We start from the raw sequence: 14,683 nt of genomic DNA, 5'->3' as shown, positions 1-14,683 counted from the left end.
TACAAGCAATACGTATTGATAACATTGGTATATCACAATGGAAAGAAATATTTAGTGGTGTTCCACAGGGCAGTGTCCTTGAACCACTACTCTATTCCATCTATGTTGTAGACTTGGGTGGTTTGCTTAAACACTGCAAACACATATTTTATGCGGATGATTTAGTGGCTTACTTGACATGTAAACCTTGTGATATTGATAGCTCTGTGAGAACTCTCAATGAGGAAATTTCTGTAATATTAGAATGGTGTACTAAAAATGGTCTGAAACTAAATCTGAATAAGAGCAAGGCTGTGATTTTTGGATCGGCACAGAAATTGGCTGATGTTCATCGTGAAGTAATTCAGAATATTGTTGTTAATGATACTGTTATAGATTATTGTAAATCAGTTAAATATCTAGGAATTATACTTGAAGACAATTTAACGTGGTCTTTACAAATTACTGATATCTGTAAGCGTAGCATGCGAGTACTTGCTCAATTAAAAATGAATGGAGATGTTTTTTGCTAATGAATGTTGCCGATTAGAAAAAGACTAGTTACTACTCTTATTTTCCCAATTTTCGATTACTGTGCAGCTGTTTATACTGATATTACTGGTCAGCAACAGATCAGACTTCAGAGAAAATTAAATGCTTGTGTACGGTATATTTTTAAAATATCTAAGTATGAACATGTCACTCAGTATTATGCCGACCTCCGTTGGCTGACAATTGGTTCCAGACGTAAATTTTTCTTATCATGTCTTATTTATAAAGCATTGTATCTCAATCAAAAGCCTCTAATTAAGCGAGACTTAAAAATTCTTGAGCCTCGTCTACGCCGAGGCGACATTCGTCAGGACTACCTTGAGTTGCCTCTCTATCACTCTACAAAATATGAAAAATCATTCTTAATATCTGCGATTAAAACTTGGAATCAATTGCCAGCTTGCTGTACAAGGTTGTCAACGTTTACAGAATTTCGAACTGCCTGTTATCAATACTTTTTAGAAAATAATAGATTATAATATTAAAACATTGCTATTGTGTGCGTTTTGGTGATAATTGAGTGATGTGATATATTATATTATACATATGTTATACATATTATATTGTATTTTATGCGATATAACTGCTTTATATATTATATTATATTATATAATTATATGTAAATTTTTGTATCAATTATGGATGGCCGCAAGGGGTTTCGACTCCATGGTCAATTACATAAATAATAATAATAATATAATATTTATCGGAATTGTAAAGAACTTATTCTCAATCCTATGCACTCCTTTCCAACCGGAGCGACATCGCAGACCTTGCAGAGAGAGTCTTTGAATTGTGGGTGGTAGCTGGCACCACAGAGAGGACATTTTACCTCTGGCTTTCCTCGATAAATTGGCGTGTAAGTTGAAGCACACAGCGCGAACGGATTGTGCTCGTCATACAGCAGCTGGTGTTCATCAACTGGATTTTTGTCACAAGCCTAAATAATTAAATTAAACAAATTATTATAATTATTAAATATCTCTAAAATTAAAATAATAAAAGTAAAAAATAATTTACCTGAAGAATTTTTCTAACTTGTTGAGCAACTTCAGCTCTTGGTCCTAACTCGAGGAGCCGTCTGGCGAACGAAGCAGTTGTTTTATAATTTTTCAGCTTAAAGAATAAGTTAACAGCTGTTCTCAAGGTCAAGATTTGATGAACTGGCTGGAGATTACAGTGGGTAAAGTATGCAGCCATCTCACAGACTCGTTTTTGCTCAGCTAGTGTTACCTTAGGAGCATTTTTACGCTCACTCTCCATTTTTAGACCAAGAATATACTCCCGGCAAATTTGAATCAGTTGCTGAGCCTCAGCAATGTCCTGTCTGGTGTCAACAACCAACAGAGGAACGCTCAGAAGGATAGCCTGTAGTTTTTCAATAGCTTCTGTGAATTTACCGCCTGTTGTAAGCTGGTAGCAGACTTGCAAGCGTTGGACCAACTCAGTTAATTGAAGACCAACAGCAGGAAGTCCAGTTTTGGGCGTAGCTGTCTTCCAGTTGCGCAGCGGGAACCCATTCAGCGAAGGAATATTCGGCAGACAAGCGTAGCTGGTCCTGGATCTCGCGAAAGTATTTAGGAAGTGAGCTTGGTAAGCTTCAAACTCTGTTACACCGACTTGATCATGAAGAAGACGGCAAGCAGTCTCGAAGGACCCGGCGAGGATATGGTCCACGGCCAGCTGAGAATTATTAACCCAGTGATGAGACGGCGGGACTCCTTTCGTAGGAGCTGCAAAGTACCCGTCTTCAGCAGCAGCAACATTTGTCTCCAATTCCGGAGGTAAATCAACGTCCTCGACTTCCCATCCAGCACCACCTTCTTCGCCGTCTTCGCCAGTTTCACCACCCTCGACTCCTTCTTCGTCATCGATACCCAGTTCCTCATCATTGCCCCAGCCTTCAGCGACTCCAGTGTCATCTTCAGTCTCGACAGCAGCCAAAGCAGCAGCGACTTGACTCTTTCCTCGCGACATCATCGCGCCTTCAAAGAATCCCTTGGAGACGGTCAACAATGGCCAATTGTTTTCTACCTGTTGGACCGGGACCAAAGGTCTCAGATAAATTGCACCACGTTCTAGTTCCTGGAACTCATCGCCGATTAATTCAACTTGCTCTTCGTCATCTTCATTGGCGATTCCGTGAATCTTCTTGGTCACTGCGGCCAAGGAAGCTTGTCCAGCTTCTTTCAGGATTCTTGCGCGTTCATAGATATCTCCGAGCAAAAGACTTCCTTGATACTGTCCTGAGACGTCTTTACGAATTTCAGCAATCTTTATCATCTTCTTTAACTTGTCCAAGTTGCCAGTGAGCAAGTAGAGGAACGAAAGCTTCTCAAAGTTCTTTGTTCGCTGGTAACACATCTCAACGACCTGATGGTTGCCTTGCAATAAAGCAGCTTGAGCCAAACTCTCCCAGCAAGATTTTTGGTCTAGAGTTCTAGCGGCTTCAAGAGCGACTTCGATATTTCCACACTCCAAAGCAAGCCCAAAACGGGTCTTTTCGTCTTTTACAAAGTGTAGAGCCACTTCTGGGTAGCCTTTTTGCTGCAAGTACGCTATGATAGACTGCCCAACTAAATTAGCAGTTCTTACCATATGCAAAACTTCCTCATACTTTCTATTAATCAAAGCAAGCTTGAATTTATATTCAGTAGGATCAATTTTCAGAATCCTGGGTCTACATTCTCGGTCTAAACAGTAGACTTGATTGCCCTTGACACGCGTAACATAAATTGGCAAGTCTAGCGTTCGGATGATTCCGTGATCGCCGGAGTTGATCGCGTATTTAATATGGTTGCTTGTTGTGTAAATGAAAACTCCTGAGTCGTCCCAGGCTCCGGACTTGACTCTCGTGTTTTCAGAAATCGAGCAGAGAGACTCCAATTTACGATTGCAGATATTTACAGTGTGCTTTGATAGTAAGGCGACGTGTGACATGTCGTTTGACCATACTACGTATCTACATTTGGAAATTCTGACCTCTGCGAGCTGGCGTTTCTGCTGAACATCAAACAATATGACTTGGTCTGAGTCACGAAGCAACAACATGCCAGTTCCAGCGTAAAATATTTCGTCGCAATTGGGAATTTGGACCTTCTTCGTAACTTCATTTTTAAGATTTTTAATCACCAGCTGAAATAAAAAATAAATATTTAATTTTTTTTTTATTAAATTAAAATTAAAATAAAAAATATAAATAATTACAGAGTATCCTCGATCCAGGACAGCAAAGCGGTTTCTCGCCACCCAGATAGCAGTGACACCAGAAGCCCTCTTGGTCTCAGGATCAGAACTCGAGTCTCCGTCCTTGGGAATCATGTACAAGTCATAAGTGCTGTTCTCAATGTTGGAAGGAACTCTGGTACAAATTAAAACCGCATTTTCAGCTTGGTTGTACGACATGCAGAAAGCTGGAGTTTTTCCTCCTCCACGAAGCTGCATCACAGCGGTGTCTTTCGAGGACGTGAAGTCTAATTTCCTGAGATACCTCTCCTTGATGTAGTACAGAAGATTTCCATGAACTGCGTAAGCCGGCCGCTCTCTCTCAAGCTTGAAGATTATCATACCCGAGTCATGACCAGCTGCAAAGAGATTGAGCGTTGGATGGGCTGCAAGTACCCAGAACCTCTCGTGTTCTCTGCGGAATGTCTGGAGACAGCCTCTCTTGGCCATATCCCAGACTCGGATGCTCTTGTCCTCAGAGTTGGACAGAATCAAGTCTTGACGTGGGTGGAATAGCACGCAAGATACGTTGTTGTAATGCCCACGACAGGTGTCGACTTCCCAAGCCTTCATGTCAGTCATCCGCCACATCTTGATCTGTCGGTCATCAGCCCCGGAAACAATCAATGGTAAAGTAGGATTGAAGCTGGCCCAGTTAACTCCTCGGTCGTGGCCCTCCAGGACGTGCTTTACAACAGCATCGGCTTGTCCAAAGAGATCCGTAGATCCGGGATTCTTCAAATGTTCCTCTAGGCCTCCGGGACCAGGAGCGACGTTCTTTTTCCTCAGACCGGAGATGTCCCAAACTCTGACGGTCTGATCCAACGACGCGGAAACAATCATGTCTTCTGACGGGTGAAATTGGGCACACATCACATAGTGATTGTGTCCGGTGAGCACACAAATGCATGCTCGGCTCTGCCAGTTCCAGATCCTGATGGTCTGGTCGTCAGAGGCACTCAGAATCCAAGGGTACTCGTGGTGGAACACCGTGGTACGGATGTAATCCAGATGACCCAGCAGCGTGAAAATACACCGACGCTGCTTGTAGTTCCATACTTTTATTTTATAGTCATCTCCTCCGGAGACAAACAGCGGCTGCTGGTTGTGGAAGCAAATTCCTCTGACTGGTCCATCGTGCTCGTCAAATTTCTCAAGCAGGGTACACATTCGGTAGTCCCACAGCTGGATGACTCCATTGTGTAAACTGTAATTGAGTAAATTAAAATATATTAATTGTGTGTGCTAACAATTGATAAATTGATTGAATTATTTCATTAGTTTCAGGTGAAATGAATCAAACTGATGCAGTCGTAGGCTGTAATTTATTGATTAAGTTTGCTAAATATCGATTATAGAAGTTTATTTTAATTTTAATGACTAAAATTTAGATTTATGATGTTTTATTGCTTTTATATTGACCATGAAGTAGCGATAACCAATCTCTGCAATAACTGTTGCCTCTGAATTTATTTTTTACGCAGTAGCTTTTGTTAATTCGTCTTAAGAACACGATAATTATTTATCAATCTTAAATATGTGGTCTATTTATTTGATATTTATTTCTGTAAGTTATTTTTTTTTTTTTTTTTTTTTAAATTTATTTTGTTATTTATTAGAGAGAAATATTAGAGCTGTGTTTGGTTGCAGATGCTGGCAGCCAGGGAGAGTCTCAGTGAAAATAACTTGAAGAAGAGACAAGTTTTTTACCCAATACCAGTAAGCATCTACGGAAATCCATTTCAAAAAACTTTTCCACAGGTTTATTATCCACCGGGTCATTACGAGCCAATTAGAAATGACTTCGCGTATCGTTTGTTTTGGATCACGCCTGAGCCAGTTGACGAACGAACAACAAACCCTTTTGTTAATTCTCGGAATAATTTTAACACGCCTGACGATAAAACTGGTGGTTCTGCTCGTAAAAGCGCTATTTCTGTGATTGTCGAGAAGAAAGAACAAAAAAATGATACTGATTTTGCGAGAAAGTCTACTGGAGATGAAAAATTGAGTACTAATGTCACTGTTCAGTCGAAGCTGGATGACCGTAGCAATGATACGTTGGCAACTGGAGCTAGATTGGAAGTAGAAATCTCCAGTGACAACTCGACAGATATCAGAATTGAAAATAAAAATTCAACTACGGCCTGAGTTTATTAAATTTTTAATTAGTTTTATGTATTTAATTAAATTTGAATAAATTTTATGAAAAATTTTAATTGATTGAATTTTATTGACAAAGCTGCAGCCCAACAGATTTTGGCGAAACTTTGACCTAAAAAACTGTTAAAAAATTATATAAATTTTTTTTAGAGATTAATTAGATAAATTTTAGGTAATTAGATGAGTAAGCAGTAAATATTTGTACTTTTTATTTAAATAAATAAATTAATGTGAAGTTTGAAGGTTACCTGGCTAAAATCCACGGCCTTTTGGGGTGAAAAGACAGCCCCTTGACACGAGCTGACTTTGTCTCAAATTTAGTCAGCATTTTATATTATTTATTATTTAATAATGTTTATTTTTATTTTATTTTTTTCATACAACAGACCAAGACTTTATTATTCTTTTAACTCGGCATTTGACACGTCACAAGTGATAACATTCCGTCTTTGACACATTGTGTTTTTAGCGCACTCTTCAGGGTAATTTAAACCCTGACTTGATAATACAGAAATTAATTCAGTTCAATAAAAAATATTAAACTCTTTCCATCTGTCGGGAAATATTCGAAGCTTAAAGAATTATTTACCATCAGTGAAATTTATTTTGAAAAAATTTTATAATATAAAATTTTTGCAAAATTTTAAAAATAATTTTTTTTTCAATTATTTACTCCAAAATTAAAATTAAAATTTTATTTTTCATTAATTTAATTACAAAAATTTATCAGAGTAAAGTATTCAATTATTTACATTTATTTAAAAATATTATTAGATTAAAAAAAATAATAAATTACCACGTATTTAATTTCTAAGAAATAAATTGTTATTACTTAATAGATTCATTGTTAAATAATACGCGGTAGATAACGATTGGCCAAAAAGTTACGCATGCTCCGTCGGGATTGGAGCTTAATTGTCAGGTGGCCTTTGTTGCTGTCAACATTTTACAAAATCCAACCTCTAACAATAACTATTTCACAATTATTAACCAATTCATACAAAGTATCCAGTAACAGATAAAATTTTTTTAAAAAAGTTCCATTTTATAAATACAAATCTAAAAACAATTTTTTTAAAAGTGTTTTGTGACTAATATGAAATATATAAAGTTTATTTTATTATTCCTTACTCTGACAAGTTGCTCAATTCTAAACAGTACAGCTTCTCTGCAGCCGCCGACTGATGTAAAAGCCGAAAAACTTCGCTCCGAACAACTTCCTGACTGTGCTGCCTGCAGAGTGCTCATTGAAAGTTTCCAGAAGGTAATTACAGTCAATCTAGTCTTCCTACTAATCAATTAATTAATTAATTAATTAATTTATTGATTAATTGATTGCTTGCTTAACTAGTAATATTAATAAAAAATATTGCAGGGTATAGAAAAAACCAAAAGAGGAAAATTTGAAGGCGGTGACACGGCATGGGAGGAAGACAACCAGAAATCCTACGCCAGAAGTGAAGTAAGACTCACTGAAATCCAGGAGAACCTGTGCAAGGATGTAGTCCGCGGTAAAATCCAGTGCCAGGAATTAGCCGAGGATTTAGAAACCACGATAGAAGAGTGGTGGTTCAAGCACCAGGACCTCCATCCGGATATCTTCGCGTACATTTGCGTGGATTTCACAGGCAGGTGCTGTCAGAAGGACCGGTGGGGCAAAGACTGCGCAGAGTGTCCAGGTTACCCCGACAATGTCTGCGGCAACAATGGAAAATGTCGCGGGGCTGGGACGCGAAAAGGCAACGGCACGTGTCACTGCGACAAAGGGTACACCGGAGAGCATTGCAACGAGTGCGATAAAAAGTATTATCAATCTTACAAAGACGAGACGAAATTATTGTGCTCGAGTTGTCACGAGGCGTGTGTTGACGGGTGTACAGGTGCTGGCTCCACGGACTGCCAGGGTGAGTGTAAAAAAGGCTGGGTCGTCAATCAGGAGAAAGGAGGCTGTGCTGATGTAAACGAATGTGTCAAGAGCGATAAATATTGTCCTGGCAATCAATTTTGCGTGAATAAAGACGGCGGATATTCATGTCTGAGTAAGTATCTGAGATTTTGATTTATCACCGTCATAAATTATTGAGTATCTGATTATTAACTGATGACTTGGTTGCAGAATGTGACCGGGCGTGCAACGGATGCATAGCAGATGGCCCAGACATGTGTGTCAAATGCGCCGATGGCTACGAGAAGAAAGACAATATATGTATAAGTATGAAAGACGAATTGTAATTTTATTTCATAAATAAATAAATAAATAATAATTGTTAAATTAAAGCGAGATTGTGAGACTATGTTCTGTTCTTTTTAATGCAGATCCGGATATCCTCGGTCGTAAGCAGCGCGAGAATTGGGCGCGATACGCAACTTATTTTGGACTCTGCCTCGCAACTTACATTATTCTGCAGGGTAATGTCTATGCTGCTAGTGCTATAGGGTTGATGGTCGCACTCTACATATCTGTTTCCGAGTACATGATTGCTAACACTGATATTCAACACACTACGCCCAATGTTGATTTTTTACCTCCAACAAATTTAATTTAAATTAGTTTATTTTTTTAATATTCCAAAGTATTTTTATTTTTAGTTGAGATTAATTATATGGAAATTCTTGTACAGTAGAAGTATTTAGATCTCATATATCTGTTATTTTAGTTGTTTTAAACTTTTGTACATATTTTACAAGCAACTCTGCTTATTTATTTATTAGCGAAGTTTGAGATTTTATTAATATTTAATGAAAAATAAATGGAGTTATTTTAATGGATTTTATTCTTCCAATTTTAATGAAATTTACAATTTAAATGATTAATTATTTTAAGACTGTATTGATTTAAATGAAAAAAAAAAAAAAAAAAATAATCAAAATCTGAAAATAAAATCGGTGAATTTTTAATTTATGAATTTATTTTTTTATTAATCCAAATAAATTAGGTTAATATAAAAGTATATAATCTTGAAGATAAAAATCAGGTAATAAAGTTTTTAAAATAGTGGAATTGTTATCTAGAAAATCCAAAAGTACGGAGGTTTTTTGTTGACTATATTTTTTTATTTTATTTTATTTTATTTTATTTTATTGTGCCTTGCAGAGCGTAAGACCGAAATAAAAGACGGTAATCCCTATGGTGGTGCGATACTGGGTATCAGCATCAACAGAGCACTGGATAAGAAGAGGACAATGCCGTAAATGCGTAGAGAAAAAATAACCGAGAGCAGGAAACGGAGCGATTATTTAAAAAGTTTCATTTTTTAAAAGAACCAAAGGCGACCTCTAAGCGTCTGCGTAAAATAATACAATAGTTTTGGTCTTTTTTATATAATAATATATAAGAGTATCCCTTTTTGTTATATTTTTATATTTTTTTTGTCTATTAGCCGTAGCTTTTAAAATAGCACAAGTTAGGGGTAAAATATCGTACCCAATACTTTTGTCACGGGGTTTTCAAAAATCCTTCCTTCCTTCCTTTGCAGATATTTCGAGGATAGGGTGATCGTCAATGGGATTTCTCGATTTTTTTAACCCACGAGGGGCACAAATATATATAACATAATGGATAATGGATAACCCATGCAGCCGCTTACTCGCTCCACCTTTATCTCTCAACTCTCTTTTTTATTTTTTCATAAAAGTTTCAACCAGGAACCAGCACACCCCTCTCGCGCTGCGGGTTACCCCCTTGGCCCCCGACCATTGTCACCATTTTTATGTATTTTTTAGCAATGCACTCTTTTTTCAAGAGTCTTTTTCTCGAAACGGGGTTAAATATTAGGCAGCTCTTGCTCAGCTAGGCTCTACGGGTGCCAATCAATGCCCAATAAAAAGTATTGCGTCGAAAATCGTAAATATAGATTACTCTTAAAGGTAAAATAGTAAGGGGAGGGCGTTAAATTCACAGCTCACCCTCAATATCAAATTTTATAACGGACTTTTATTGTAAATTATAAAGTAAGCGATTAAATACTGAGGTACTCAAATAAAATCTGTTAAACTTTATTACCTGGCAATTAAACTGTTGTATATTTAATTAGCAGCCGCCACACAAGTTTTACATTTGAATATTTAAGCGGTATTTAAAATAAAAATAATAAATTATTAAAATAAAAATTAAAACGACTTTATTAAATAAAGTGAGTTTATCAAAATATTAATTTTAAAGTAATATTACATTAGTGAGCTTTTTGAGATGGAAGTTATATCTATACAAGTCGCAAGGAGATGAATTATCAATTCGGTATCCGGATTAAGTCTCGGCGTAATTGTCACACATTTAAGCATTGCGAATAATGTCTATATCCATTTGACAATTTTGAATAGACTGGCAGCTGCTCAAATGATGTTTCACGGAATTGAATAATAGTCTGTATTCTGCGTTCTGCGTACTTTGGATTGAGGGAGAAAGAGATTGTTGCAGTACGAGAGATGGATACGGATAAATAGAGATAGAAAGCTTCTCGTATTCTCTCACAATCTCACAAATTATGCACACATCTCACACCGCAAGAAGTACATATCCTTACTCTATTCTCCAGGTGTATAGTACTCTGATAATTTCAATAATACACACGTTACTCCATGATTATAATTATGTTTTTGTAATTCGATTTCACGGGGCACTTCTTGATTAACTTTATCCCGCAATCATGTCAGTTATATTTCAATTTATCTAATTACTAATAAATTCAATAATCTGATAAGTTTAATATAATGAGATTCTTTTTTATTATTCGTCATCTTATCAAGTCAATCATTTAAATAATAAGGATTAAAATAGTATAATTTATCCGGGGTTGTAAGAAATTATACATTAACCTTTTAATTTAATTTTACATTTTACAATGATATTTAAAATTAAAAAAATTGATAATGCATTAAGAAATTTAAATGATGATTAAAAATTTAGATTAAAATAAAATCTAATGTAAAAGACTTATCAGAGTAAAAATGAATTTTTATTTAAATATTTGAATGTTTAAATAGAAAGTAATGAGCATATTTGATGAGAAGAGTATCGAGCTGATGGCGATTTAAAATAGAGTTTAGCTTCCGGCTTGATGTTGGTTATGGCCACGTGACAAGGATAATTAAATTATCAGAATCAATTGTCAAAAGCGTGAGTGTTTTCGTCTGTCGTCGGAATTTAAAGTGTAATAGTTTATATAGCTATTTAATTCGGCGTATAAACTGGACACGTTGATTTTGTGACGTCCACACGCGATTCGTTTCTATATTTATGCATTAGGGGTCGCAACCAGCTAAATTGATAGGTGAATTGAAAGGTCCGGCATTATGAATTAATAATGACATAATGGTTTATAATTTAGGAAAGGAAGGGCTGTTAAATGCTAGATCGAGTATTCCAGTTACAGTTACACTCTATATATCTATATCTATAGTATACCTATCTATCTATCTCGAATATACCCAGAATAGGAAGAGGAGGAGGAGGAGGAGGAGGTAGTTCAGAATAGATAAAGGTAGGAATATATAAGAGAGAAAGGATGGATGAGTTGGGTTCGATGATGAGTTAAGGTTCTGAGGGAAAGGGGTGAGCATAGCAGATAACCGATTCGAGGGACAAATGCATATTCCAAGAGAGGTTGAGGGTTCCAATGCATATTCGGTGACACCGAGTGACAGTGATGGTCATTTATTATTTAAAACATCTCCAAGTCTCGAGTATATCATACAGATGCAATACTATTATTTTATAGAGTGTATTCGAGCCGATGTAACTCTAATTACATACCTTGTAATGATATATACAGAATGGAATGTGTTGGTGGAAAGTGACACTAGCATCGTCATCATCCGATTGATCGCGAGTAGTAGGAAAGCATAAACCATGAGGTAACAACTGAACCGTCGCGACGACCCTGTTTATTTAAGTTATGTCCTACAAGGCTTACACTATTCAACAAAGTCAATGAACTTTCTGTTCATCTATTATTTATTGTGGACGAATATTTTGTCCTTTAATTCCCCGAATTTTTAATCGACTATTAAGAGGGTTAATTATTGAGAGCAAAGTTATGATTTTTTATTTACCAGGAGAGAAAGGATTTTGATAGAGGATGGATTTTAAGTTTAGTTGTATTATGATTCGGAGCTGTCTGATATGCGTCCGAGAAGTTTGAGGGATTAAAAATATACTGATAATAGAGCTGATGGTTTGTAGCTTGTACATTTCAGACAAATCGTGTTCACGTCTGTTTAGTTTTGATGTGTGTATAAACTCACGGGAAACTCTTTTCTCCCTGCTTGTTTACGTCATCGTTAGGAGGAAAGTTTATGGCGAATTGTGCTTCGCTTGCAGTTTCGGCTCAAGAATTATTTAGAGCGATACGAATGGATCCAAGGAGTCGGGGAGAGAGATGGAGACTGTAAATCGAGGGTGAAGTCCGGGCAGTTTATTCGTTCGTTAGACAAGTGGAGGTTCGCTGGGGTTTATTTTTTGTTGCGTACTGGGATAAATGGGATCTGATTCTGGTTATTCAATAATTTTTCAGGTATTAAGTGTCAAATTAAGAATTTGTAGATTTTTTTTTTGGAGAATTTATATCCATACTGGAAATTAAAATAAAAATATCAGCTTTCAAACTTTGTTTTATTATTTAAAAATTTATTAAATATCGTTCCATAAAATTCAATATAAAATTATCTTTTTTTTATAATTGTTTAAAATAATTTTTTTATTTTCTAAAAAAGTTGTATTTTTATTGTAATTATTTAAGTATTATTATTTGTACTTTGTAACTTGCCGACAGAGGGCTAAAACGACAAAGTATTTTCCTACGAAGAAAGTTAGATTAATGTTTTATAAGCAAATCTATATTTTTAATTTTTTGCAATATTCAATTTGAAATATATCTATTATAATTTTTGACAAAGCTCAATAGAGTAAGCTTTCTTATATACTGAAAAAAAATCAAATACACGAGAAATTTCATGGCTAAAATTTAGAAATCAACGTGTTAATGTTGGAGATTAACATGTTTTATTTATTGAAAGACTCAAAAAAACTTGGTAATTGCTTTTTGACTGAAAGTTTCTATAGAATGAAAGAAATTGATTATTTAAACTATGATTTTTGGTAAATTAAAATTATGTATGATTTGCCGATAGATGGCTAAAGCGACAAAAGATTTTCCTATTAAGAAAGTTATTATTTATTTTTATAACCAAAATTGTGTCGAGAAAAATTTGCAATATTCAATTTGAAATGTATATCTATTAAATAATTTTTGCAGAAGCTACTGGACATAGCAGCTTGCTAAAAGAATGAAAAAAAAAATATTTTTTACAGGAAAAATAAAAATGAATCGTTTAAAATATCCCTTTAGTTGTAAAAATAATTTTTTTATTTAAAAATTAAACGATTTGAAAGTTTAAAGTATCAGGAGCACATATTGCATGTGAAGTTGAAGTCAGAGCGGAGCGAAGTAAAAGCGCCTGCAGCGAGCCGCATGAATCTGAACCAACGACCTTTTTCTTATTCTATATAAATGTTCTAACGTAACCAGCAAACCAGCATCCTACACACAAGTGTCTCATACAAACCGAGTCACACATTCTCGTACGACACGAATCTCATTCTCAGACCCTTCCAATATATCTTCCACCGTCTATCTTACGGGCAAATAAATTTAAAACTTAATTTCAGGAACAACTCTAAAGAACCTCACGTCTACATATTTACTACTTTTTACAAATCAATACATAATTATATATACATAGAAAATATATGAATATTTATAATTTTGAATAATTTATTACTCTTAAGTAACATAAGACAAAAATAAACATAAAAGTTAATGACTTGAAAAAAAAAAATAGATAAAAAATAGTCGTCATCCCAACCCTTTCTATTTTCTCTGGGCTTGTCAACACGACAATCCTCTTCCCAGTCCCTAGAAGCCCGCACCGAAGAGACTGGAAAAGAACTCCTATCCTATTACGATCACTCAGCAGTGTTTTGTAAAAAGATAAAAAAATTTTGTAAATCCTTGACTCGGATGCTTTTATTTCTTTTACGCAGTAGTTGTCATTCACGAAACCACGCAACGGGATTGTATTATTCATGACAACCCTTTTGGACTGTCAAGCTCTGTACTTAAGGGAATAGAAGGGAATGTAATTCACACTGCTATATACAATATACAATATACACTACACAATATACTCCCTTAAGTCTAAGTGTTCTGTCAATTGATTCTCTACTTGCCAGTAGATGGCTAGCTGCTGCTTTTTGTCTCCTTCGCAGAATGGAATTTTATGTTCTTAAGTTCCAATAATTTTTAAGGAATAATTGCAATATTCAATTTGAAATATATATCTATTAATAAATTTTTGAGGTGCTGTTGTGTAACAAACACGGCCTTTAATTCGATCTAAAAATTAATAACAATAATGTATGCATGAATTTTCAAATTTACTGTCACTTAATTGAACATAAATTTGCATCGGTGAAATTTTAAACTCATTTTTTTAAATAAATTTTTTTTAGTGAATTAATTGATAAATACTCGAGCAAAACAATTGTCCACTCAATTCTTAAAGATTTTCGAGCGTCATAGAGTCATTGAATAGTCCAGAAGTAATTCTAAATATTCAAACAAAAGCCACGTGAGTGACGCAGATTGAATTGCAAAGACGACATTCCTCGGTGTCAATCAATGATTATTTCTTTTATTTCCGAAATTGTTATGTACTCCCAGTTATCGATGGAGTCTTTGGAACCCAGTGGAGAAGCACGACAACA

General features: G+C 35.4%; 3 protein-coding genes across 4 annotated transcripts; 2 read left to right on the top strand and 1 right to left on the bottom strand.

The window, feature by feature from the left end:
• Positions 1–1,035: 1,035 nt before the first annotated feature.
• Alphacop (coatomer subunit alpha) lies at positions 1,036–6,349 on the bottom strand. The gene is made up of 4 exons (XM_074243076.1): positions 6,168–6,349; positions 3,739–4,963; positions 1,552–3,666; positions 1,036–1,471 (listed from the first exon to the last, which is right to left on the bottom strand). The coding sequence occupies exons 1-4, from the start codon at positions 6,245–6,247 to the stop codon at positions 1,235–1,237; spliced, it is 3,657 nt and encodes a 1,218-aa protein (XP_074099177.1). The 5' UTR covers positions 6,248–6,349; the 3' UTR covers positions 1,036–1,234.
• On the top strand, positions 5,059–5,924 carry LOC141527538 (uncharacterized). Its single transcript, XM_074243077.1, has 2 exons — positions 5,059–5,323; positions 5,407–5,924. Exons 1-2 carry the CDS (start codon positions 5,294–5,296, stop codon positions 5,905–5,907), a joined length of 531 nt encoding a protein of 176 aa, XP_074099178.1. The 5' UTR covers positions 5,059–5,293; the 3' UTR covers positions 5,908–5,924.
• Positions 6,350–6,848: 499 nt separating the features above from the next.
• Positions 6,849–8,698, top strand: Creld (Cysteine rich with EGF like domains). Of its 2 annotated transcripts, none has more exons than XM_074243284.1 (4): positions 6,849–7,183; positions 7,295–7,958; positions 8,036–8,131; positions 8,236–8,698. In XM_074243284.1, the coding sequence occupies exons 1-4, from the start codon at positions 7,016–7,018 to the stop codon at positions 8,463–8,465; spliced, it is 1,158 nt and encodes a 385-aa protein (XP_074099385.1). In that variant the 5' UTR covers positions 6,849–7,015; the 3' UTR covers positions 8,466–8,698. The 2 variants fall into 2 exon arrangements, with proteins under 2 accessions (XP_074099385.1, XP_074099386.1); XM_074243285.1 differs by having other exon boundaries at positions 8,036–8,147; positions 8,236–8,404.
• Positions 8,699–14,683: the final 5,985 nt, after the last annotated feature.

Source organism: Cotesia typhae, unplaced genomic scaffold (genome assembly GCF_013202065.1).
Source record: "Cotesia typhae breed Kobodo isofemale line unplaced genomic scaffold, CoteBio_Ctyphae contig_4, whole genome shotgun sequence".
NCBI classification, from domain to species: Eukaryota; Metazoa; Arthropoda; class Insecta; order Hymenoptera; family Braconidae; genus Cotesia; species Cotesia typhae.
The sequence above is the reverse complement of the archived record's forward strand: the minus strand, read 5'-3'. Positions and strand labels throughout refer to the sequence as shown.

Excerpts from the sequence above, each read along its gene's own strand:
- LOC141527538 (XM_074243077.1), top strand. The coding sequence starts at position 5,294 with ATGTGGTCTATTTATTTGATATTTATTTCT. Across the intron at positions 5,324-5,406 it reads TTTATTTGATATTTATTTCT|ATGCTGGCAGCCAGGGAGAG; the intron begins GTAAGTTATTTT and ends GTTTGGTTGCAG.
- Alphacop (XM_074243076.1), bottom strand. The coding sequence starts at position 6,247 with ATGCTGACTAAATTTGAGACAAAGTCAGCTCGTGTCAAGGGGCTGTCT. Across the intron at positions 3,667-3,738 it reads TCCTGGATCGAGGATACTCT|CTGGTGATTAAAAATCTTAA; the intron begins GTAATTATTTAT and ends TTTTTATTTCAG. Across the intron at positions 1,472-1,551 it reads AAGTTAGAAAAATTCTTCAG|GCTTGTGACAAAAATCCAGT; the intron begins GTAAATTATTTT and ends TTAATTATTTAG.
- Creld (XM_074243284.1), top strand. The coding sequence starts at position 7,016 with ATGAAATATATAAAGTTTATTTTATTATTCCTTACTCTGACAAGTTGC. Across the intron at positions 7,959-8,035 it reads CGGCGGATATTCATGTCTGA|AATGTGACCGGGCGTGCAAC; the intron begins GTAAGTATCTGA and ends ACTTGGTTGCAG. Across the intron at positions 8,132-8,235 it reads GAAAGACAATATATGTATAA|ATCCGGATATCCTCGGTCGT; the intron begins GTATGAAAGACG and ends TTTTTAATGCAG.